This window comes from Lolium rigidum, chromosome 3, assembly GCF_022539505.1.
Source record: "Lolium rigidum isolate FL_2022 chromosome 3, APGP_CSIRO_Lrig_0.1, whole genome shotgun sequence".
NCBI classification, from domain to species: domain Eukaryota; kingdom Viridiplantae; phylum Streptophyta; class Magnoliopsida; order Poales; family Poaceae; genus Lolium; species Lolium rigidum.
In genome coordinates this window covers 58,661,747-58,688,735 of record NC_061510.1, presented here as the reverse complement: position 1 = coordinate 58,688,735, position 26,989 = coordinate 58,661,747, and the positions used below count along the sequence as shown (strand labels likewise).

The following is a 26,989-nucleotide window of genomic DNA, read 5'->3' as shown; positions in this document are numbered from 1 at the left end:
GAGAGCCACGATACGGAAAACCTTACCGAGACGCCGCCGCCACCAATCCCATCTCGGGGATTCTGGAGATCACCTCCGGCACCCTGCCGGAGAGGGGATTCATCTCCCGGAGGACTCTTCACCGCCATGGTCGCCTCCGGAGTGATGAGTGAGTAGTTCACCCCTCGGACTATGGGTCCATAGCAGTAGCTAGATGGTTGTCTTCTCCTCATGTGCTTCATTGTCGGATCTTGTGAGCTTCCTAACATGATCAAGATCATCTATCTGTAATTCTATATGTTGTGTTTGTCGGGATCCGATGGATAGAGAATACTATGTTATGTTGATTATCAATCTATTACCTATGTGTTGTTTATGATCTTGCATGCTCTCCGTTATTAGTAGAGGCTCTGGCCAAGTTTTTGCTCTTAACTCCAAGAGGGAGTATTTATGCTCGATAGTGGGTTCATGCCTCCATTAAATCTGGGACGAGTGACGGAAAGTTCTAAGGTTGTGGATGTGCTGTTGCCACTAGGGATAAAACATTGATGCTATGTCCGAGGATGTAGTTATTGATTACATTACGCACCATACTTAATGCAATTGTCTCGTTGTTTTGCAACTTAATACTGGAAGGGGTTCGGATGATAACCTCGAAGGTGGACTTTTTAGGCATAGATGCATGCTGGATAGCGGTCTATGTACTTTGTCGTAATGCCCAATTAAATCTCACAATATTCATCATGTCATGTATGTGCATTGTTATGCCCTCTCTATTTGTCAATTGCCCGACTGTAATTTGTTCACCCAACATGCTATCTTATGGGAGAGACACCTCTAGTGAACTGTGGACCCCGGTCCATTCTTTTGTACTGAAATACAAATCTGCAGCAATACTTGTTCTTTACTGTTCTCTGCAAACAATCATCATCCACACTATACATCTAATCCTTTGTTACAACAAGCCGGTGAGATTGACAACCTCACTGTTTCGTTGGGGCAAAGTACTTTGGTTGTGTTGTGCAGGTTCCACGTTGGCGCCGGAATCTCCGGTGTTGCGCCGCACTACATCCCGCCGCCATCAACCTTCAACGTGCTTCTTGGCTCCTCCTGGTTCGATAAACCTTGGTTTCTTTCCGAGGGAAAACTTGCTGCTGTGCGCATCATACCTTCCTCTTGGGGTTCCCAACGAACGTGTGAGTTACACGCCATCAAGCTCTTTTTCTGGCGCCGTTGCCGGGGAGATCAAGACACGCTGCAAGGGGAGTCTCCACAATCCAATCTCTTTACTTTGTTTTTGTCTTGCTTTATTTTATTTACTACTTTGTTTGCTGCACTTATATCAAAACACAAAAAAATTAGTTGCTAGCTTTACTTTACTTACTGTCTTGCGCTCTATATCAAAAACACAAAAAAAATAGTTACTTGCATTTACTTTATCTAGTTTGCTTTATTTACTACTGCTAAAATGGCCACTCTTGAAAATACTAAGTTGTGTGACTTCAGAACCACAAATAATAATGATTTCTTATGCACACCTATTGCTCCACCTGCTACTACAACGAGAATTCTTTGAAATTAAACCCGCTTTACTCGAATCTTGTTATGCGAGAGCAATTTTCTGGTGTTAGTTCTGATGATGCTTGCTGCCCATCTCAATAACTTTGTTGAATTGTGTGAAATGCAAAAGTATAAAGATGTAGATGGTGACATTATAAAATTAAAATTGTTTCCTTTCTCATTAAGAGGAAGAGCTAAAGATTGGTTGCTATCTCTGCCTAAGAATAGTATTGATTCATGGACTAAATGCAAGGATGCTTTTATTGGTAGATATTATCCCCCTGCTAAAATTATATCTTTGAGAAGTAGCATAATGAATTTTAAACAATTGGATAATGAACATGTTGCTCAAGCTTGGGAAAGAATGAAATCTTTGGTTAAAAATTGCCCAACCCATGGACTGACTACTTGGATGATCATCCAAACCTTTTACGCAGGACTGAACTTTTCTTCTCAGAACCTATTGGATTCAGCTGCTGGAGGTACCTTTATGTCCATCACTCTTGGTGAAGCAACAAAGTTCCTTGATAATATGATGATTAATTACTCTGAATGGCACACGGAAAGAGCTCCACAAGGTAAGAAGGTAAATTCGTCGAGGAATCCTCTTCCTTGAGTGATAAGATTGATGCTATTATGTCTATGCTTGTGAATGATAGGACTAATGTTGATCCTAATAATGTTCTGTTAGCTTCATTGGTTGCCCAAGAAGAACATGTTGATGTAAACTTCATTAAAAATAATAATTTCAACAACAATGCTTATCGGAACAATTCTAGTAATAACTATAGGCCATATCCTTATAATAATGGTAACGGTTATGGTAATTCTTATGGGAATTCTTACAATAATAATAGGAACACACCCCCTGGACTTGAAGCTATGCTTAAAGAATTTATTAGTACACAAACTGCTTTTAACAAATCTGTTGAGGAAAAGCTCAATAAAATTGATATTCTCGCTTCTAAGGTTGATAGTCTTGCCTCTGATGTTGATCTTTTGAAATCGAAAATTATGCCTAATAAGGATATTGAAAATAAAATTGTTACTACAGCAAATGCCATCCAAGTTAGAATTAATGAGAATATAAGATTGATGGCCGAATTGCATGCTAGGTGGGAAAGAGAAGAAAATGAAAAACTAGCTAAAAAGAACAATGTAGCTAAAGTTTGGACAATCACCACCACTAGCAATGCTAATGCTCCACATGTTGCTGCACCTCCTACTATTAATGGTAAAATAATTGGTGTTGGCAATGTTTCTACTCCTAGTGCAAAGCGCGCAAAATTACCTGAAATTGCTAAAACTGCTGAAACTGCCTGTGATAAAACTGCTGAAATTTTTTCCAACATTGGGGATGATGATCCCATTGATTTAGATTGTAATGGTTTGGATTTTGATGATTGCCACATCTCTGAAGTTATAAAGTTCTTACAAAAACTTGCTAAGAGTCCCAATGCTAGTGCTGTAAACTTGGCTTTCACAAAACATATTACAAATGCTCTCATAAAAGCTAGAGAAGAGAAACTAAAACTTGAAACTTCTATTCCTAGAAAGCTAGAGGATGGTTGGGAGCCCATCATTGAGATGAAGGTCAATAACTTTGATTGTAATGCTTTATGTGATCTTGGTGCAAGTATTTCCGTTATGCCTAAGAAAATCTATAATATGCTTGACTTGCCGCCATTGAAGAATTGTTATTTGGATGTTAATCTTGTTGATAATGCTATAAAGAAACCTTTGGGGAGAGTTAATAATGTTCATATTACCGTTAACAATAACCTTGTCCCCGTTGATTTTGTTGTCTTGGATATTGAATGCAATGCATCTTGTCTCATTATATTGGGAAGACCTTTTCTTCGAACTGTTGGAGCTATCATTGATATGAAGGAAGGTAATATTAAATATCAATTTCCTCTCAAGAAAGGTATGGAACACTTCCCTAGAAAGAGAATGAAGTTACCTTTTGATTCTATTATTAGAACAAATTATGATGTTGATACTTCGTCTCTTGATAACACTTGATATACACTTTCGCGCCTAGGCCGAAAGGCGTTAAAGAAAAGCGCTTATGGGAGACAACCCATGTTTTTACTACAGTATTTTTGTTTTATATTTGAGTCTTGGAAGTTGTTTACTACTGTAGCAACCTCTCCTTATCTTAGTTTTGTGTTTTGTTGTGCCAAGTAAAGTCTTTGATAGTAAAGTGAATACTAGATTTGGATTACTGCGCAGCTTACTGCATTTCTTTGCTGTTACGAATTTCGACCTGCCTCCCTGTAGGTAGATCAGAAAATTAAGCCAATTTACGTGCGTGATCCTCAGATATGTACGCAACTTTCATTCTATTTGGGCATTTTCATTTGAGCAAGTCTGGTGCCTCAATAAAATCCATCTTTACGGACTGTTCTGTTTTGACAGATTCGCTTTTTATTTCGCATTGCCTCTTTTGCTATGTTGGATGAATTTCTTTGATCCATTAATGTCCAGTAGCTTTATGCAATGTCCAGAAGTGTTAAGAATGATTGTGTCACCTCTGAACATGTTAATTTTTATTGTCCACTAACCCTCTAATGAGTTGTTTCAATTTTGGTGTGGAGGAAGTTTTCAAGGATCAAGAGAGGAGAATGATGCAATATGATCAAGGAGAGTGAAAGCTCTAAGCTTGGGGATGCCCCGGTGGTTCACCCCTGCATATTTTAAGAAGACTCAAGCCTCTAAGCTTGGGGATGCCCAAGGCATCCCCTTCTTCATCGACAACATTATCAGGTTCCTCCCCTGAAACTATATTTTTATTCCGTCACATCTTATGTGCTTTGCTTGGAGCGTCGGTTTGTTTTTGTTTTTGTTTTTGTTTGAATAAAATGGATCCTAGCATTCATTGTGTGGGAGAGAGACACGCTCCTCTCGTTGCATATGGACAAGTATGTCCTTAGGCTTTACTCATAGTATTCATGGCGAAGGTTGAATCTTCTTCGTTAAATTGTTATATGGTTGGAATCGGGAAATGCTACATGTAGTAATTCTAAAATGTCTTGAATAATTTGATACTTGGCAATTGTGTGCTCATGTGTAAGCTCTTGCATCATATACTTTTCACCCATTAATGAAGAAACACCTAGAGCTTGCTAAATTTGGTTTGCATATTTGGTCTCTCTAAAGTCTAGATAATATCTAGTATTGAGTTTTGAACAACAAGGAAGACGGTGTAGAGTCTTATAATGTTTACAATATGTCTTTTATGTGAGTTTTGCTGCACCGGTTCATCCTTGTGTTTGTTTCAAATAACCTTGCTAGCCTAAACCTTGTATCGAGAGGGAATACTTCTCATGCATCCAAAATCCTTGAGCCAACCACTATGCCATTTGTGTCCACCATACCTACCTACTACATGGTATTTCTCCGCCATTCCAAAGTAAATTGCTTGAGTGCTACCTTTAAAATTTTCATTCTTTACCTTTACAATATATAGCTCATGGGACAAATAGCTTAAAAACTATTGTGGTATTGAATATGTACTTATGCACTTTATCTCTTATTAAGTTGCTTGTTGTGCGATAACCATGTTTTCGGGGACGCCATCAACTATTATTTGTTGAATATCATGTGAGTTGCTATGCATGTCCGTCTTGTCTGAAGTAAGAGAGATCTACCACTTTAATGGTTAGAGCATGCATATTGTTAGAGAAGAACGTTGGGCCGCTAACTAAAACCATGAATCATGGTGGAGGTTTCAGTTTTGGACATATATCCTCAATCTCATATGAGAACACTAATTGTTGCTACATGCTTATGCATTAAAGAGGAGTCCATTATCTATTGTCCATGTTGTCCCGGTATGGATGTCTAAGTTGAGAATAATCAAAAGCGAGAAATCCAAAATGCGAGCTTTCTCCTTAGACCTTTGTACAGGCGGCATGGAGGTACCCTTTGTGACACTTGGTTAAAACATGTGTATTGCGATGATCCGGTAGTCCAAGCTAATTAGGACAAGGTGCGGGCACTATTAGTATACTATGCATGAGGCTTGCAACTTGTAAGATATAATTTACATAATACATGTGCTTTATTACTACCGTTGACAAAATTGTTTCTTGTTTTCAAAATAAAAGCTCTAGCACAAATATAGCAATCGATGCTTTCCTCTTTGAAGGACCTTTCTTTTACTTTTATGTTGAGTCAGTTCACCTATTTCTCTCCACCTCAAGAAGCAAACACTTGTGTGAACTGTGCATTGATTCCTACATACTTGCATATTGCACTTGTTATATTACTCTATGTTGACAATTATCCATGAGATATACATGTTATAAGTTGAAAGCAACCGCTAAAACTTAATCTTCCTTTGTGTTGCTTCAATACCTTTACTTTGATTTATTGCTTTATGAGTTAACTCTTATGCAAGACTTATTGATGCTTGTCTTGAAGTGCTATTCATGAAAAGTCTTTGCTTTATGATTCAGTTGTTTACTCATGTCATTACCATTGTTTTGATCGCTGCATTCATTACATATTTTTACAATAGTATGATCAAGGTTATGATGGCATGTCACTCCAGAAATTATCTTTGTTATCGTTTACCTGCTCGGGACGAGCAGGAACTAAGCTTGGGGATGCCGATACGTCTCCGACGTATCGATAATTTCTTATGTTCCATGCCACATTATTGATGATATCTACATGTTTTATACACATTATATGTCGTATTTATGCATTTTCCGGCACTAACCTATTAACGAGATGCCGAAGAGCCGATTCTTTGTTCTCGCTGTTTTTGGTTTCGAAATCCTAGTAAACAAATATTCTCGGAATTGGACGAAATCAACGCCCGGGGTCCTATTTTGCCACGAAGCTTCCGGAAGACCGAGGGAGAGTCGAAGTGGGGCCACGAGGTGGCGACACACCGGGCGGCGCAGCCCGGGCCCCGGCCGCGCCGGCCTGTGGTGTGGGCCCCTCGTGCCGCCTCTTACCTGCCCTTCCGCCTACAAATAGCCTTCGTCGCGAAACCCCCGGTACCGAGAGCCACGATACGGAAAACCTTATCGAGACGCTGCCGCCGCCAATCCCATCTCGGGGGATTCCGGAGATCACCTCCGGCACCCTGCCGGAGAGGGGATTCATCTCCCGGAGGACTCTTCACCGCCATGGTCGCCTCGGAGTGATGAGTGAGTAGTTCACCCCTGGACTATGGGTCCATAGCGGTAGCTAGATGGTTGTCTTCTCCTCATGTGCTTCATTGTCGGATCTTGTGAGCTGCCTAACATGATCAAGATCATCTATCCGTAATTCTATATGTTGTGTTTGTCGGGATCCGATGGATAGAGAATACTATGTTATGTTGATTATCAATCTATTACCTATGTGTTGTTTATGATCTTGCATGCTCTCCGTTATTAGTAGAGGCTCGGCCAAGTTTTTGCTCTTAACTCCAAGAGGGAGTATTTATGCTCGATAGTGGGTTCATGCCTCCATTAAATGCTGGGACGAGTGACAGAAAGTTCTAAGGTTGTGGATGTCTTTGTTGCCACTAGGGATAAAACATTGATGCTATGTCCGAGGATGTAGTTATTGATTACATTACGCACCATACTTAATGCAATTGTCTGTTGTTTTGCAACTTAATACTTGGAAGGGGTTCGGATGATAACCTCGAAGGTGGACTTTTTAGGCATAGATGCATGCTTGGATAGCGGTCTATGTACTTTGTCGTAATGCCCAATTAAATCTCACAATATTCATCATGTCATGTATGTGCATTGTTATGCCCTCTCTATTTGTCAATTGCTCGACTGTAATTTGTTCACCCAACATGCTATCTTATGGGAGAGACACCTCTAGTGAACTGTGGACCCCGGTCCATTCTTTTATACTGAAATGCAAATCTGTTGCAATACTTGTTCTTTCTTGTTCTCTCGCAAACAATCATCATCCACACTATACATCTAATCCTTTGTTACAGACAAGCCGGTGAGATTGACAACCTCACTCTGTTTCGTTGGGGCAAAGTACTTTGGTTGTGTTGTGCAGGTTCCACGTTGGCGCCGGAATCTCCGGTGTTGCGCCGCACTACATCCCGCCGCCATCAACCTTCAACGTGCTTCTTGGCTCCTCCTGGTTCGATAAACCTTGGTTTCTTTCTGAGGGAAAACTTGCTGCTGTGCGCATCATACCTTCCTCTTGGGGTTCCCAACGAACGTGTGAGTTACACGCCATCACCTACCCCAAGTGTGTAGTGACCACAAAATTTAATCATCGGCACTAAAATGGAAGAAAGGCCAATGCAACCAACTCAAATAAGAGATAAGTAGCTAGTATGAACTAAATGGAATGCCTCATACTTTTTTGGTCGAAACAAATATTAACATTCAGGGATGGGGTCAGTGAAGCCAAGTAGGATGCACAAGAGATTGATATTTGTGCCATGACACCAGGTTCACTGGCCCCACCCCAGAGTGTACAAGTGACCAAACATTCTAATCATCGGCCAATGGAATTAAGAAGTGCCGACTCAAATAAGAGACAACTGGCTAGTATGAACTAAATGGAATGCCTCATATTTTGTTGGTCGAAACAAATATTAACATTCCGGGATGGTGTCAGCGAGGCCAGGTAGGATGCACAAGAGATTGATATTTGTGCCATCACACCAGGCTCGCTGGCGCTACCCCGGAGTGTATAGGTGACCAAACATTCTAATCATCGGCACTGAAATGGAAGAAAGAGTCAAGTGGTATCAACTAGATAGTATATGCCTCATACTTTGTTAGTCGAAACAAATATTAACATTCAGGGATGGAGTAAGTGAGGCTAGGTAGGATGCACAAGAGATTGATATTTGTGCCATCACACTAGGCTCACTTGCTCCACCCCCGAGTGTACGAGTGACCAAAAATTCTAATCATCGGCACTAAAATGGAAGAAAGAGTGATGGCGTGTATTTCACACGTTCGTTGGGCAACCCCAAGAGGAAGGTATGATGCGCACAGCAGCAAGTTTTCCCTCAGAAAGAAACCAAGGTTTATCGAACCAGGAGGAGCCAAGAAGCACGTTGAAGGTTGATGGCGGCGGGATGTAGTGCGGCGCAACACCGGAGATTCCGGCGCCAACGTGGAACCTGCACAACACAACCAAAGTACTTTGCCCCAACGAAACAGTGAGGTTGTCAATCTCACCGGCTTGCTTGTTACAAAGGATTAACCGTATTGTGTGGAAGATGATTGTTTGCAGAGAAAACGAGTAAAAACAAGTATTGCGATAGATTGTATTTCGAGTAAAGAGAATTGGACCGGGGTCCACAGTTCACTAGAGGTGTCTCTCCCATAAGACGAACAGCATGTTGGGTGAACAAATTACAGTTGGGCAATTGACAAATAAAGAGAGCATGACAATGCACATACATATCATGATGAGTATAGTGAGATTTAATTGGGCATTACGACAAAGTACATAGACCGCCATCCAACTGCATCTATGCCTAAAAAGTCCACCTTCAGGTTATCATCCGAACCCCTCCGGTATTAAGTTGCAAAGCAACAGACAATTGCATTAAGTATGGTGCGTAATGTAACTAGTGACTACATCCTTGAACATAGCACTAATGTTTTATCCCTAGTGGCAACGACACAACACAACCTTAGAACTTTACGTCACTCGTCCCGAGTGTCAATGCGAGGCATGAACCCACTATCGAGCATAAGTACTCCCTCTTGGAGTTAAAAGCATCTACTTGGCCGAGCATCTACTAGTAACGGAGAGCATGCAAGATCATAAATAACACATAAGCATAACTTTGATAATCAACATAACAAGTATTCTCTATTCATCGGATCCCAACAAACGCAACATATAGAATTACATATAGATGATCTTGATCATGATAGGCAGCTCACAAGATCCGACAATGATAGCACAATGGGGAGAAGACAACCATCTAGCTACTGCTATGGACCCATAGTCCGGGGGTAGACTACTCACTCATCACTCCGGAGGCGACCATGGCGGTGTAGAGTCCTCCGGAGATGATTCCCCTCTCCGGCGAGGGTGCCGGAGGCGATCTCCGAGGATCCCCCGAGATGGGATCGGCGGCGACGGCGTCTCGGTAATGTTTTCCGTATCGTGGCTCTCGGTGCTGGGGGTTTCGTCACGGAGGCTTTAAGTAGGCGGAAGGGCAAGTCGAGAGGGGCACGGGGGCCCCGGATGACAGGGCGGCGCGGCCAAGGGGGGCCGCGCCGCCCTAGGGTTTGGCTCCCCGTGGCCCCACTTCGTTTCGTCTTCGGACTTCCGGAAGCTTCGTGAGAAAATAGGCCTCCGGGCTTTTATTTCGTCCAATTCCGAGAATATTTCTTTACTAGGATTTCGAAACCAAAAACAGCAGAAAACAACAATCGGCACTTCGGCATCTTGTTAATAGGTTAGTTCCGGAAAATGCACGAATATGACATAAAGTGTGCATAAAACATGTAGATAACATCAATAATGTGGCATGGAACACAAGAAATTATCGATACGTTGGAGACGTATCGGCATCCCCAAGCTTAGTTCTGCTCGTCCCGAGCGAGTAAAACGATAACAAAGATAATTTACGGAGTGACATGCCATCATAATCTTGATCATACTATTTGTAAAGCATATGTAGTGAATGCAGCGATCAAAACAATATGTATGACATGAGTAAACAAGTGAATCATAAAGCAAAGACTTTTCATGAGTAGCACTTCAAGACAAGCATCAATAAGTCTTGCATAAGAGTTAAGTCATAAAGCAATAATTCAAAGTAAAGGTATTGAAGCAACACAAAAGAAGATTAAGTTTCAGCGGTTGCTTTCAACTTGTAACATGTATATCTCATGGATATTGTCAACATAGAGTAATATAATAAGTGCAATAAGCAAGTATGTAGGAATCAATGCACAGTTCACACAAGTGTTTGCTTCTTGAGGTGGAGAGAAATAGGTGAGCCGACTCAACAATAAAAGTAAAAGAATGGTCCTCATAGAGGAAAAGCATCGATTGCTATATTTGTGCTAGAGCTTTGATTTTGAAAACATGAAACAATTTTGTCAACGGTAGTAATAAAGCATATGCATCATGTAAATTATATCTTATAAGTTGCAAGCCTCATGCATAGTGTACTAATAGTGCCCGCACCTTGTCCTAATTAGCTTGGACTACCTGGATTATCACCGCAATACATATGCTTTAACCAAGTTTCACAAAGGGGTACCTCTATGCCGCTCTGTACAAAGGTCTAAGGAGAAAGCTCGCATTTGGATTTCTCGCTTTTGATTATTCTCAACTTAGACATCCATACGGGACAACATAGACAACGAGATAATGGACTCCTCTTTTAATGCTTTAAGCATTTGACAACAATTAATTCTTTTCTCATTAGAGACTTGAGGATATTTGTCCAAAACTGAAACTTCCACCATGAATCATGGCTTTAGTTAGCGGCCCAATGTTCTTCTCTCACAATATGCATGCTCAAACCATTCAACTCGGTGTAGATCGCCCTTACTTCAGACAAGACGAACATGCATAGCAACTCACATGAAATTCAACAATGAGTTGATGGCGTTCCCCGATAAACATGGTTATCGCACAACAAGCAACTTAATAAGAGATAAAGTGCATAATTACATATTCAATACCACAATAGTTTTTAAGCTATTTGTCCCATGAGCTATATATTGCAAAGGTGAATGATGGAATTTTAAAGGTAGCACTCAAGCAATTTACTTTGGAATGGCGGGAAAATACCATGTAGTATAGGTAGGTATGGTGGACACAAATGGCATAGTGGTTGGCTCAAGGATTTTGGATGCATGAGAAGTATTCCCTCTCGATACAAGGTTTAGGCTAGCAAGGTTATTTGAAACAAACACAAGGATGAACGGTACAGCAAAACTCACATAAAAGACATATTGTAAACATTATAGGACTCTACACCGTCTTCCTTGTTGTTCAAACTCAATACTAGAAATTATCTAGACCTTAGAGAAACCAAATATGCAAACCAAATTTTAGCATGCTCTATGTATTTCTTCATTAATGGGTGCAAAGCATATGATGCAAGAGCTTAAACATGAGCACAACAATTGCCAAGTATCACATTACCCAAGACATTTATAGCAATTACTACATGTATCATTTTCCAATTCCAACCATATAACAATTTAACGAAGGAGAAACTTCGCCATGAATACTATGAGTAGAAACCAAGGACATATTTGTCCATATGCTACAGCGGAGCGTGTATCTCTCCCATAAAGTGAATGCTAGGATCCATTTTATTCAAACAAAACAAAAACAAAAACAAACCGACGCTCCAAGAAAAAGCACATAAGATGTGGCCGAATAAAAATATAGTTTCAGGGGAGGAACCCGATAATTTGTTGATGAAGAAGGGGATGCCTTGGGCATCCCCAAGCTTAGACGCTTGAGTCTTCTTGATATATGCAGGGGTGAACCACCGGGTGCATCCCCAAGCTTAGAGCTTTCACTCTCCTTGATCATGTTGCATCATACTCCTCTCTTGATCCTTGAAAACTTCCTCCACACCAAACTCGAAACAACTCATTAGAGGGTTAGTGCACAATATAAATTGACATATTCAGAGGTGACACAATCATTCTTAATACTTCTGGACATTGCATAATGCTACTGGACATTAGTGGATCAAAGAAATTCATCCAACATAGCGAAAGAGGCAATGCGAAATAAAAGGCAGAATCTGTCAAAACAGAACAGTTCGTATTGACGAATTTTAAAATGGCACCAGACTTGCTCAAATGAAAATGCTCAAATTGAATGAAAGTTGCGCACATATCTGAGGATCATGCACGTAAATTGGCATAATTTTCTGAGCTTCCTGCAGGGCAGTGGGCTCAGATTCGTGACAGCAAAGAAATCTGGAACTGCGCAGTAATCCAAATCTAGTACTTACTTTTCTATCAACGGCTTAACTTGGCACAACACAACTCAAAACTAAGATAAGGAGAGGTTGCTACAGTAGTAAACAACTTCCAAGACACAAAATAAAAACAAAGTACTGTAGGTAAAAACATGGGTTGTCTCCCATAAGCGCTTTTCTTTAACGCCTTTCAGCTAGGCGCGGAAAGTGTGTATCAAGTATTATCAAGGGGTGGTACTTCTACAGCGGGGTGTGGGCTCTTCTCAACCAGGCATATTATATTAGATACATAAGTTTTAGCATCTCCCTTTTCATTAGTCTTAGGCGTGCTACTCTCATCAAACAAATTTTCGGGAACAAGCCAAGCATAATTATTTTCTAGTGCATCATTCATAGCTAGGAGCTTGCATGGTATTGGTGCTTTGATCTCCCCACCATCATCAATATTATTAGTGTATCTTATTCTATCCATATCCATTTTTTCAAGGAGACTAACAAAATTAGTAGGAGAACCAAGCATATTAAATTTAGCAAAGACCTTTCTAGCTTCTCTTGCTAGACCACTAAATTCTCTAAGAAGGGTTTCTAAAACAAAATCTTTCTTTTCCCCTTCTTCCATATCACCAAGTGTGAAAAACATATGTTGGATTATAGGATTGAGATTAACAAATTTGGTTTCCAACAAGCGAACTAAATGCGCAGCAGCAATTTCATAAGTAGGCGCAAGGTCTACCAAGTGTCTATCTTCAAAATTTTCAATGGTACTAACATGGTTGAAGAATTCTTCTATGTTATTTCTCCCAACTATAGACCCACGTCCTACCGGTATGTTCTTTGTGGTAAAATTAAAAGGAAACATGATGAAATAAGTAAAGTAAATGCTAGTAACTAATTTTTTTGTGTTTTCAATATAGCAAACAAGACAGCAAATAAAGTAAAACTAGCAACTAATTTTTTTGTATTTTGATTTAGTGCAGCAAACAAAGTAGTAAATAAAATAAAGCAAGACAAAAACAAAGTAAAGAGATTGAGAAGTGGAGACTCCCCTTGCAGCGTGTCTTGATCTCCCCGGCAACGGCGCCGAAAAATATGCTTGATGGCGTGTATTTCACACGTTCGTTGGGCAACCCCAAGAGGAAGGTATGATGCGCACAGCGAGCAAGTTTTCCTCGGAAAGAAACCAAGGTTTATCGAACCAGGAGGAGCCAAGAAGCACGTTGAAGGTTGATGGCGGCGGGATGTAGTGCGGCGCAACACCAGAGATTCCGGCGCCAACGTGGAACCTGCACAACACAACCAAAGTACTTTGCCCCAACGAAACAGTGAGGTTGTCAATCTCACCGGCTTGCTGTTACAAAGGATTAACCGTATTGTGTGGAAGATGATTGTTTGCAGAGAAAACAGTAAAAACAAGTATTGCAGTAGATTGTATTTCAGTAAAGAGAATTGGACCGGGGTCCACAGTTCACTAGAGGTGTCTCTCCCATAAGACGAACAGCATGTTGGGTGAACAAATTACAGTTGGGCAATTGACAAATAAAGAGAGCATGACAATGCACATACATATCATGATGAGTATAGTGAGATTTAATTGGGCATTACGACAAAGTACATAGACCGCCATCCAAGCTGCATCTATGCCTAAAAAGTCCACCTTCGAGGTTATCATCCGAACCCCCTCCGAGTATTAAGTTGCAAAGCAACGAGACAATTGCATTAAGTATGGTGCGTAATGTAACTAGTGACTACATCCTTGAACATAGCACTAATGTTTTATCCCTAGTGGCAACGAGCACAACACAACCTTAGAACTTTACATCACTTTGTCCCGGTGTCAATGCGAGGCATGAACCCACTATCGAGCATAAGTACTCCCTCTTGGAGTTAAAAGCATCTACTTGGCCAGAGCATCTACTAGTAACGGAGAGCATGGAAGATCATAAATAACACATAAGCATAACTTTGATAATCAACATAACAAGTATTCTCTATTCATCGGATCCCAACAAACGCAACATATAGAATTACATATAGATGATCTTGATCATGATAGGCAGCTCACAAGATCCGACAATGATAGCACAATGGGGAGAAGACAACCATCTAGCTACTGCTATGGACCCATAGTCCAGGGGTAGACTACTCACTCATCACTCCGGAGGCGACCATGGCGGTGTAGAGTCCTCCAGGAGATGATTCCCCTCTCCGGCGAGGGTGCGGGAGGCGATCTCCGAGGATCCCCAGAGATGGGATCGGCGGCGACGGCGTCTCGGTAATGTTTTCCGTATCGTGGCTCTCGGTATCGGGGGTTTCGTCACGGAGGCTTTAAGTAGGCGGAAGGGCAAGTCGAGAGGGGGCACGGGGGCCCCAGGATGACGGGCGGCGCGGCCAGGGGGGCCGCGCCGCCCTAGGGTTTGGCTCCCCGTGGCCCCACTTCGTTTCGTCTTCGGACTTCGGAAGCTTCGTGAGAAAATAGGCCTCCGGGCTTTTATTTCGTCCAATTCCGAGAATATTTCTTTACTAGGATGTACGAAACCAAAAAACAGCGAAAACAACAAGCGGCACTTCGGCATCTTGTTAATAGGTTAGTTCCAGAAAATGCACGAATATGACATAAAGTGTGCATAAAACATGTAGATAACATCAATAATGTGGCATGGAACACAAGAAATTATCGATACGTTGGAGACGTATCAAAGAGCCAAGTGGTATCAACTAGATATCATATGCCTCATATTTTGTTGGTCGAAACAAATATTCACATTCCGGGACGGAGTAAGCGAGGCCGGTAGGATGCACAAGAGATTGATATTTGTGCCATCACACCAGGCTCGCTTGCGCCGCCCCGGAGTGTATAGGTGACCAAACATTCTAATCATCGGCACTAAAATGGAAGAAAGAGCCAAGTGGTATCAACTAAATATCATATGCCTCATACTTTGTTGGTCAAAACAAATATTAACATTCAGGGATGGCGTAAGCGAAGCCAAGTAGGATGCACAACAGATTGATATTTGTGCCATCACAGCAGGTTCACTCACGCCACCCTAGAGAGTAATGATCGACCAAACATTCTAATCATCGACACTAAAATGGAAGAAAGAGCCAAGTGGTATCAACTATATAGCAACCAGTGAGTATGAGCATTCATTTTGAAGGTGTAGGCTATGTTCAATAAATAATGAGTGAGGACAGAATTTTTTGTTCAATACATTATGCACAGCTCTGGTTTGTTTATATGCATCAAGGAGAAGTATACAATATATTTGCACACAGAGCAAGCAACGCTGGTGTTGCCCTAACTTTCTCATCCTTCTTCATTAGGCACCCATCCCTGTACCGCAACTCAGGGTGCAAGTGGGACAAGATGCGGGGGCCCACAGATGTGCCGCTTGTGCCTCAATTGATAAGCAGGGGGATCTGTACTACTTCTGCGCCACCAGCCTTCCCGGCCCGCCCCACCCCCTTCCCCGCACCGATCTCCTACCTTCTCTCTCCACACGGGATTCTCGTCGATGGAATCTGCTACCGGGTGGCATGGCGGAGATCCATCTCTCGGAGCCGGAAGAGGAGCTCCATGGACACCCAGGATTTCAGCAACATGGGGTATGCATCATGGATCTGAGTTGCTCCTGCAGGAGTGCCTCAACCGTCTTGCCATTGCCATTGGAGGGAACGTTGTTGTGCCCATTGCATCTAAGCTGCTCCTGCAGTACCTTTCTGCTCCCGAGTGGCATAAAAATGACAACTCAAAATTCCGCTCTGGCTAGTTTTACGATTTTTTATGGTAACAGCACAGAATATGTTTTCGGGACAACAACTTCCCGAAACATTACTTTCATTCTATTAGAGGCTATTGTTGGCACAAAAACGAAATAAAAATGATAAGAAGAGGTCATTACAGTAGTAATAACTTCCAAGACTCTAAAAAATAAAAATTACAGTAAATAAACATGGGTTATCTCCCAAGTGTTCTTTTGTTTAATGTCTTTCAGCTAGGCGCAGTAGTTTGAGAAGATGCTCACATAAGAAATATAAATTGAAGTAAAAGAGAGCATCAAGAAGCAAATATGAAACACCTTTAAGTCCAACCCACTTCCTATGCATAGGAATCTTGTACACAAATAGATTCACAAAGAACAAAGTGACAAGCATAAAAAGATCAAGCAAGAGTAACTTCAAAAATTTCAGCATATAGAGAGGTGTTTTAGTAACATGAAAACTTCTACGACCATATTTTCCTCTCTCATAATAACTTTCAGTAGCATCATGAATAAACTCAACAATATAACTATCACATAAAAAATTCTTATCATGAGCCACATGCATAAGATAATTATTACTCTCGACATAAGCATAGTCATTCTTATTAGTTGTAGTGGGAGCAAATTCAACAAAATAGCTATCATTATTATTCTCATCACCATAATCATCAGATATGGGAGACATATTGTAATCATAATTAATTTTCTCCTCAATACTAGGTGGACTGAAAATATCATATTCATCATTGTAATCATCATAGCAATTTTTCTCCTCTAAAGTGGGGGAAGTAAACAACATCATTTTCATGAAAACTAACTTCCCCAAGCTTAGGCTTTTCCATAGAATTAGCAATAATGGTGTTCAAAGAATTTGTACTAATAACATGCCATTAGCATGCAAATAAAATTCCGTAGGTTTTTAAATTTCCTCTTCGAACACTTCATGTCCTAACATAAGATAAATACTATAAAGCTCTCTAATTTTATTGTTGTTTTCCATTAAGCCTACTAGTGAAAATAAAAATAAGAAACATCAACATGGAAAGTGAGCATGAATAAACTAAGCAACACAAATAACAACTATAATAAAAACTCTTTTTTTGTGTTCTTGATATAATAAAGCAAACCAAACAAAGTAAAGTAAACTAAGCAAACTATAACAAAGTAAAGAGATTGGAAATGAGAGACTCCCCTTGCAGAAATCGTCTTTCTCCCCGGCAATGGCGCGAGAAAACAGCTTGATTGCGTGTGCTCGTCGTATGCGGACACGCCGTTGGAGAACCCCAAGAGGAAGGTGTGATGAGCACATCAGCAAGTTTTCCCTCAGTACGAAACCAAGGTTTAATCGACCAGTAGGAGAAAGACGTGACTTCTGAAGGTGTTGCTTGCTGACTAGTGGTAGGACGCACTACCGGCATCAGCAACAACGTGCAACCTGCACACAATACTACCAAAGTACTTTGCCCCAACTTATAGTGAGGTTGTCAATCTCACCGGTTTGCTAAACACAAAGGATTAGACGTATCAAATGGAAGGAGATGTTTGCAGAAAGTAAACAAAACATGATTGCAGTTGAATTTATCAGTAAAGGAAATAGGACCGGGCTCCATAGGTCACTAGAGGTGTCTCTCCATAAAGAAATAGCATGTTGGATGAACAAATTAGAGCTGGGCAATTGACAGAATATCGACCATACATGACAAGATGATTACTATGAGATTTGGTATTGGGCATTACAATAGAATACATAGACCGTAATCCAACTGCGTCTATGACTAATAATCCACCTTCAAGTTAGCGTCCGCACCCCTTCCAGTATAAAGTTGCAAGCAACATACTATCGTATTAAGCAATGTGTGTAAACTAAATAATAGAATTACCCTTGGATAATTTTTTTAATTTTCTCCCTAGTAGCAACAACACATCTACAATCTTAGAAGTTATAAAGTCACTCTCCCAGAAAACTAGAGGCATGAACCTACTATCGAGGATAAATACCCCCTCTTGGAGTCACAAGTGTCCACTTGGCCAGAGTTTCTACTAGCAACAGAGAGCATGCAAGATCAAAAATAACATATGACATGAATATATAATCAATCTCAACAGAGTATTCAATATTCATCGGATCCCAGCAAACCAAACATATAGGATTACATGAAGATGATCTTGATCATGTAGGACAGCTCACAAAATCGATACATGAAGCACAAAGTGGAGAATACAACCATCTAGCTACTGCTATGGACCCATAGTCCAAGAATGAACTACTCACGCATCACTTCGGAGGCGGGATGGTGACGTAGATGCCTCCCGCGATGATTTGCCCCTCCGGCAGGGTGCCGGGAAGAGCTTCAGAACCCCCGAGATAGGTTCGGCGATGGCGGCCGCGACGGAACTTTTCGTGGATGGAGGCTCGGGTATCCAGGATTTTCCTGAGAAGATGTATAAATAGGCGGAGGATAGAGGTCGGTTGGGTGCCTGGTGGGCCCAGACCACCCCTAGGCATGGGCCAGGTCTAGGCTGCGCCTAGGGTAGGGCTGGCCGACCTGCTGCGCCTCTTTGTCCCCCCTCTGGACTTCGTCTTCGTTTCGGTAAAATATTGACTTTGGCTTTTGTTTCGTCCAATTCCGAGAATATTTCCTGTACAACTTTTCTGAAATACAAAAACAACAGAAAACAAGGGAACTGACACTGTGGCATCTTGTTAATAGGTTAGTGCCGGAAATTATGTAAAAGTGCAACAAAGTGTAAATAAAACATATATGAATTGGTGTAAAACAAGCATGGAGCATCAAAAATTATAGATACGCTTGAGACGTATCACTCCCCAACTTCTTCCAAAATTCAGTTTGTAAATCTGTTACCCCGAGATCCTCACAGTGGCAGGAGGCCATCAATCTACATTGTAGGTCACACGTTCAGATGGGCCAAACAGTAAGCCATCAAGGTAATTTCCTCTATGGGCCCACGATAGTTACCGCGTAGTGGTTGTGTCTACCAGGCTGCTGACGATGGTCAACTAGAGGACCAGTGTTGTATGCATGCTAGATGTACCACCATAATCCTATAATAATTTCACGAATAAATGATAGTCGCACGCTAGACGGGCCACCATAGGCCGATTAATTTCCTCAGCGTGTCTTGTTTCAATCTGAATAAATTGGCCTTGGACCTTTAATCAACAAATATGGCCAAAAGACACCTCGATGCGTAGCTGATAGCTGGGACACCTAGTGAATCTAGTAGGTCCCATGTCTACATGTTGCCCCACGGGAATGCCACCTGGGACCCACGTAGGCCTGACATGCCCACCAAGCTCTACCATGCGAGGCCCACCAAGCCCTGAAAATACGGGGCCCACCAAGCTCTAACATGCGGGGCCACGCGTATAGAATTGACATATCTCCATGTGGGCCAGATGGGAATGGCACCTGGGACCCACGTAAGCCCACCAAGCTCTGACATGCGGGGCCACACCAAGCTCTGGCATGCCGGGCACACCAAGCTCTGACATGCAGGGCCCACCAAGCTCAGACATGCGGGGCCATGCGTCCAGAATTGACGGCAGGAAGACACTTGTGATCGCATGCAATTTTTTTTGGCATGGAACTGACATGTGGAGCCCATATGTTGGTGGAACTGGTCTGATCCACTTCGCATGCTAGGAGGCATTCGGAACATGCGGCCCCACGCAAGAGGAACATGTCGGTACCTGACAGGTGGGCCCGAGTGCTGCAGGTCAAGTACATGTGTGCATACATTGGCTGTCTCCCCTTACAAATATGGGTCCTAGTGCTGTAGGCATTGGACTGTTGTGCTGGCAAACAAAAAAGTACGTGAACAGAAGTGTGCATATGGTGGGTTAGGTATGTCCAATGGCCCGAAGCCCAGCTGTTGTGATGCCCCCTGCCCGAGTCGGCAGTTCAGGCCGCCCACTTCCCGCGACGCTCATTTCAGTCAATCGTGACATTTAGAGCTCACCCATCACGATTTTTTGGGGTCGAGCGGACCAAAACACCACCTGTGACGCAAAAACACGGTACCGTCACAGGAAAAGACATTCGTTGACGGATTTCTCAAACCCCTGTACCGTCATTGATGCCCCAGTTGTTTGTAGTGTGACCTCCACCTCGGCCTCCTTGTTGGCCGTATTGGAACCCAGGGATCGAGTTTCGTCCATGGTAGTTGGGGCTGATACCGGGAGGACGCACGGGGGTGCTGCTGCCACTAGAGGCGCCACGGCCACCAGTCTGCATGGCGAGTGCTTGAGCACCATCATGGTGGTTTTGAGAGGAGGCATCGACCTCAGCGCGCTGAAGATGGGAGCAGGCGTCGGCAAAGGAGGGGACCGCTGTCTTGAGGACCTCGGCCTGCAGCTTCTACTGCTCACCAAGGTCGTTGATGAACTGAAGGGTGAGGTCGTGGTCGTCAACGGGGCGGCCGATGGCGGCAAGATCATCCGCGACCCGCTGCAGTTTGCTGGCGTAGGTGGAGATGAAGAGATCGCCACGAGGGGTGCTGCGGAATGCCTTGCTTAGGAAGAGGTAGTGATTTGCCTTGTTGTCGAGGAAGAAGCGGGTGATGCGCGTCCATGTTGAGAAGGCTCGGCCGTCGGGGCCGGAGACAAGGCGGTAGAGATCATCACTCAGAGTGCCCAGGGAGGTGGATGTCCACTGTTATCTAGAGGTCGTCGGAGGCAGTGGGGGCCGCACCATTGGTGATGTGATCCATCTCTTTATACATGTTGAGGAGGAAGATGATGATCTGCCTCCACTCTGAGAAGTGTTCGCCAGCGGAATTAACCTGAAATTTGATGTAGTTGTGGATGTGAACTCCGAGGATCGGGTGAGAGGCGGTATGTGATGGGAGCGGCGGTGTGTAGAGGATGGAAGGCGATGAGGTAGTTGTGGTGACGACCGGAAGACCGGCCATTAGGTTTTGGAGGTTTAGGGCATCCGAAATTGTAGGGTTTAGGGGATTTTGGGAAGAGGTGGGCAAAGAGACGGTAGTAGGAAGTTCGCCGGAGGCGTTTGTGGTTTGGAGAGGTGGGCATACGTCGGTGGTGGCGGCGTTGATGGTCGCCATGAGCGGCGGCGCGGGGAAGGCGGCGCGCCTGGCTCTGATACCAAGAAGACGGAATACATTCTTATTATTGATAATAAATCAAGGATTACAAGTGTTTATATAGGGGAGAGAGGGAGAGGTAAAACCCTAAACCTAACCGAATTAGTCCCATATAGAAGTACAATTCAACAGGGAATGGTAGGGCCTGGAGGAGGACGGACATGGGAGCGGAAGGCCAATCCTTCGTGCGGCCCTGCCGGGGTCGTTGGTAGGTGCCTTCGGGAGGAGGGTCTCGCTCGCGAGGAGGATGGCCTGGAGCTCTGTTTCGCTCCCTCGCGAACAGGTACGCGCGGGTCGTTTCCAAGCGATTCCGAGCGGCTGACCTCTGAATCTTGGGCGGGCAGTTTTCCCGTGAGGGGCTGGGGGCTCGGAATTGGACTCCATTTCTAGGCAACAATTCATAGCGCAAACCAAACGGCTGAATTTGATCCCCGAATTTTAACGATAACAACGGTGACTTTGTTTTGGAGTATAGCACTAATAGAAAAATTCTTAATCTCCTAGGCTATAACCTCAAACAGATCACAGTTAACGCTTGGTAGAATTTCGAGTTATTGTACCACCTGCAGGCGAGAAATTTCAAGTAAAATTTCTATTCCCTAGAAGATTTTTTAGGAAGGAGATGTACAAAAACTCCTTTTGCAACTTGGAAACCTATTCAGAGGAATAGTAATGCTCCTTGTATTCAAGAAACCACACTTCATGAAAACACTTGGGTGCTTGCCCGGAAATTTTCTAATTACTTTAGCCCATTGGCTCTCTAATCTGTCCAGTTCAGCAGCATCTGACTTTGATGTGGGAGAGGCTGGTTCTGAAACAACTAAATCCCATTGGAAATGGTTAGATATAGACTGCGTGCTTTATCAATGATTTGCTGGAAATCGAACAAAGGAGGTGACACAAAGAAAGTGCAAGGTCGTGACACAAAGAATGTGCAAGGCCGAGGTATTTGATCGAGACTTAGTTGTGGACTGTGTGGAGGCAAATACAGTAGTATGTTGGCTGCAGGGTCGTACATCTTATGGGCGCGATGGAGCTCTTCACAACACTGGTGGCCGGGTCGGTGATAACCCAGTAGGTAAAATGAATGACAATAGATACATTGATTCCCCGCGGTGGTCGATCGCTAGAAAAACAGGTGCGCCCAGACTATGTGGCGAGCTAGAGGATCAAGGCGGCGCATAGGCTTGTTGGATTTTGGAAATTAATTAACATACGATCTAAGCTGCAGATTAGGAGAACGGTGTTACTTCTCTGCAGGGTTAGTGACAGACAGACGCGCTATATAGCCTAGCTTGTTGTGGAATGTCACATGAGCTGCGGCGCGTTGTTGTGCTGTACAAGTAGCCAAGTAGGGGTCATATTCCTGAATGGTGAAATCACGGCAAATGCTGGATAGTCCGAACCTTCATATGGCTGCACTAGCTATCCAGCGGCTGCTATAGAGCTACGAGAAGATGTCATCCACATCCAGCTAAGCTTAATTATTTGCAATCAATTCCAGAGCTTTTCCTTTTAGAAATACACACACACATACACTGACACTTACTCTTATGAAGCACGCATACAGTATACACTACCCTAAGATCTCCTCCAAGAGACTAAGCTAGAGGGTCTTAAAATTGACAAAGTTAGTAGAATCGCATCATTATCGATAGAAACGCCGTCTCCCGCGAAAGAATATTCCATCTTTATTTAACATGCTTTGTGGATGTATGTATATATTGGAGCTAGGTACAAGGCTTACTTATCATATGGCGTACGTATGTCTCCCAGAATAAAAATGGTGTAGGTAAAGAGACGCTCGTCTGTGACGGAGTAATTTGTCATCAAACTGTAAAATGTGGACAGCAAGCTGGACAAGGCGTGTACTCGTGCTAGTGCTAGGAGCGTGTGGGCAAAGCTGGCGCTGCATGTTACTCCGGCCACGTACAGCGCGGAATCTCGGTCCACGCACGCACTGGCTATAATTTAACCGCCGCCCCACACCTGAAAAAAACCCGCGGCCGTACGGTTCAATTTGCAAATACACCAAGTGGAACCAGTAGATTTCCAATGAAGCAAGTTGCTCCCGTCCATCCGGCTCCGGGGTGGCCAAAACCACCCGACCCCCGCCCGCCAATCCTCGCCTCGATCCCCCTCCACTTCCCTTGCCCGATTTTGATACCTAAACCGTTCCGTCGCGGCGCGCCTGGGTTGATTCTTTGCCGGAAGAGGTACTGTAGCAGCACCACCACGTCACCACCAACACCCTCATGGTCCCCTCCTCCTTGCTCGTACTTGACCCCGCCGTCTCCCCGCTAGCCCTCCTCCTATAAAAACGCCGACCGCCCCCGCCTCCCTCCTCACAATTGCCGGTCTCAGGGACTTGTGTCGTCTGCTCCTGTCCACTTGTAATATTAGCTCGTCTTCTCAATCGCCGGCCGGAAGACCGTCGTCAAGGGAAGACAGGCCGTTCTTTAGCTTGCCGCTACCTCGCTGCCGCATGGCGCTGGAGGCCGTGGTGTACGCGCAAGGCCTCTTTGGCTACGGCGCAGGCAGGGACTCGCCCTATGCGCTCGCGCCGTGGTGCGACGCGGTGGGCGCCGGCGCCGCCGGTCCCGGTGACCTCTTCGCGGACTGGGACGTGGTGCCCAATGCGGAGGATCAGTGGGAGCCTGTCTCCAGCTGGGACCTCTCGGAAGCTTCCACGGAGAGCAAGGCGGCGGCGGCGGGGCCGGAGCCCGCGGCTGCCGCGGGGAGGAGGAAGCGGCGCCGCACCAAGATCGTCAAGAACAAGGAGGAGGTGGAGAGCCAGCGGAGGACACACATTGCTGTCGAGCGCAACCGCCGCCGCCAGATGAACGACTACCTCGCCGCGCTCCGATCCCTCATGCCCTCCTCATACGCTCAAAGGGTACGCAGCTATGTGTATGTACAATCTACGATTGATCAACTTTTCCATATTATTTGATCATCATCAGATGAGCAACTAATCTACAGGAGCACACATTTGATTCGTCTGCTAACTTTTCACCACCTAAACGATTTTGTGAAAATTTGGATCTAGATCCATTGCTCGTCCTCTTTATTCTTACACATACAATCCCCCGTCATGTCCAAAATAATTGTCTTCCCCTTCTTCGCTCGGGGCGCCGTCTAATCTCTAACCAAAATCGATGTCTGGTCCAGTCGCCATCTGAACAATCACTCTACCCTTGTGGCGCCACTGCCCCCACCCCCAACCCTAATCGCACGTACACCGTTTTTCGGATAGGGGAATATGACCCCAGCCTCTGCATCCGTCGATGTGCAATCTTCTAATCACACACCGTGGAAGGCCATGCCTCCAAATAGTTGTCTTCCCCTTCCGTGGTCGGCGCAGCTACCGTGGTGTCTCGCGGAACTCTCCCTACCCAACTACCATGGCTGGTTTGGCTGCTACCCCATCAATCGCTCTACCACCACAGGAACCAGTGCTCCTACCCCAACCCTAAGCGAACACCGTGGATCTCGGTCCACTTATCATCCCCGATGCCTCTACATCGGCACATGGTCTCCTTTTTTCAATGTTGTTCGGCATCATTGCTGCCTCCCTTGCCATGTGTTTACACATACAATCCTCCTATTTCTTCCAAGTCCAACTGGTTATCTTTCCCTTCCGAAATCGATTTCGCCGGCCTTTGTCGTTCCTATGTGTATGTAATCGACGATTAATCAATTTTTCCATATTATTAGATAATCAGATGAGCAAGTAATGAACAATACACATTCAATTCGTATGTTCATTTTTTGACCATTTGGATCTAGATTCACGCCTCATCTTCTTTATTTTACACATAAAACCCTACTATTTTTCTCCAAATAGTTGTCTTCCCCTTCCGTCGCCGGCGTCGCTAGCGCGGTGTATCGCCGCCCTCTCCCTACCCAACCACCATGTTCGGTTCATCAGATACCCCAACAATCACTCTACTGCCATAGGCACCAGTGCTCCGGCCTACCCCAACCCTAATCGTACATCTGGACCTCGATCCATGTTTTTGTCATCGATCCCTCCTTATTGGTCCATTGTCGCCTTTGTTTCAATGTCAATCGGCATCATTGGTGCCTCCTTTGTCATGTGTGTACACATCAAATTCTCCTATTTCTTCCAAGTCCAATTGGTTGTCTTCCCCTTGTCGATTTCATGGGCCTTGTTCATTCCCCTCCATCTCGTCCTTACCCCCCACCACCAACCCTAGCCCCGCACCTTGAACGCCAATCCTTAGATCCATCATCGATGTCGCTCCGTGTTGCTGATTTTCTAGCATCGACTTGCTACCGCCTCTATTATCATTGTTGTTCCGCGTCGTAGGTACATCCATTTCGCTCAATATCGCACCCCCCTTGACAGAAAAGGCAGTAGCCATATTATCAATAACAATTGTATAACAATAACTTTTGGTAATGTAATGATGGATTGTAATCGTGTGTTAATTCATTCGCATTTAATTTGTTAGGGCGACCAAGCATCCATCGTTGGAGGAGCAATCAACTACGTGAAGGAGCTCGAACAGCTCCTCCAATCACTCGAAGTCCAAAAGAGCGTCAAGAACCGCAGCGGAAGCACGGACGACGGCCGATCCCCTTTTGCCAGCTTCTTCACATTCCCACAGTACTCCACCTCGTGCAACAACATCGACGCTCCCACTGCCAGCGACGGCAGCTCCGCGAGCAACGTGATCAAGAGCGAGACAGCCGTGGCCGACATCGAGGTGACCATGGTGGAAGGCCACGCGAGCCTCAAGGTGCTCGCCCCGCGACGGCCGAAGCAGCTCCAGAAGCTCATCGCCGGGATGCAGCAGCTGCGCATCCCGCCGCTCCACCTCAACGTGACCTCCGTCGACGCCATGGTCCTCTACTCTTTCAGCCTCAAGGTAATTAACCTTTTTTTGGTACCAGTACGACACTTAATTAGTTTATGCTTATGTTCGATGGAGACAAATCGACACTTCGAGCGATAATACACGTCGACGTTTTGTTTCCATTTCTATATAAGAACGGCGTACGTACGATGGTGTGAGTGCTGATGACATCGATCGTTTTCGCTGTGCATGTACGGTAGGTGGAGGATGGCTCCAAGCTGAGCTCTGTGGAAGACATTGCGGCCGCCGTGCACGAGATCCTTGGCAGGATACAGCGGGAGGGGGAGGAGGAGGCCATGGGCGGTCGTCTGAGCAGCTCGAGCTAGCTGATGGCTGATGGCTGATGGCCATGCCACCGAGGAGAGCGCCGTGCGTGCATGTGAGCGCGCGCGCTGCGGCGCATGTCGTGTTCCTGCCATGGAATCCATTCTATTCTACTGCTACTAGCATCGTACTGTAAGTGACACTGTGAATGTGATTGTACCCTGCATGCAAACCCCTTGTCCGCTGCGAAGGGCGAACAAGGAAGGACAAGATAGCTATAGCTGCTAGCTCTATATCAAAAACTGGCGCGCGCTCTGTATGCTGGCTCTGATCACTTACTTTAGGAGCCAGTACAGTACGTGCGTACTTGTAGATTCATTGATTCACGGATTTTACTTTACATGCATTCATGCAGCAGCTGATGTGTGTGTCTCGATCGAATCCTTCCGCTCACATGGTGTTACTGTTTCACCGTGTGCCGTGCGGTACACCTGTCGAGAGAT

General features: G+C 44.3%; 1 protein-coding gene across 1 annotated transcript; it reads left to right on the top strand.

Annotated features, from left to right (window-relative positions):
• Window positions 1–23,824: 23,824 nt before the first annotated feature.
• Window positions 23,825–26,548, top strand: LOC124694884 (transcription factor bHLH96-like). Its single transcript, XM_047227813.1, has 3 exons — window positions 23,825–24,235; window positions 25,818–26,234; window positions 26,423–26,548. Exons 1-3 carry the CDS (start codon window positions 23,825–23,827, stop codon window positions 26,546–26,548), a joined length of 954 nt encoding a protein of 317 aa, XP_047083769.1.
• Window positions 26,549–26,989: the final 441 nt, after the last annotated feature.

Coding starts and splice junctions, on each gene's coding strand:
- LOC124694884 (XM_047227813.1), top strand. CDS start 23,825: ATGGCGCTGGAGGCCGTGGTGTACGCGCAAGGCCTCTTTGGCTACGGC. Junction 24,236..25,817: donor CCTCCTCATACGCTCAAAGG/GTACGCAGCTAT, acceptor TTAATTTGTTAG/GGCGACCAAGCATCCATCGT. Junction 26,235..26,422: donor TCTACTCTTTCAGCCTCAAG/GTAATTAACCTT, acceptor CATGTACGGTAG/GTGGAGGATGGCTCCAAGCT.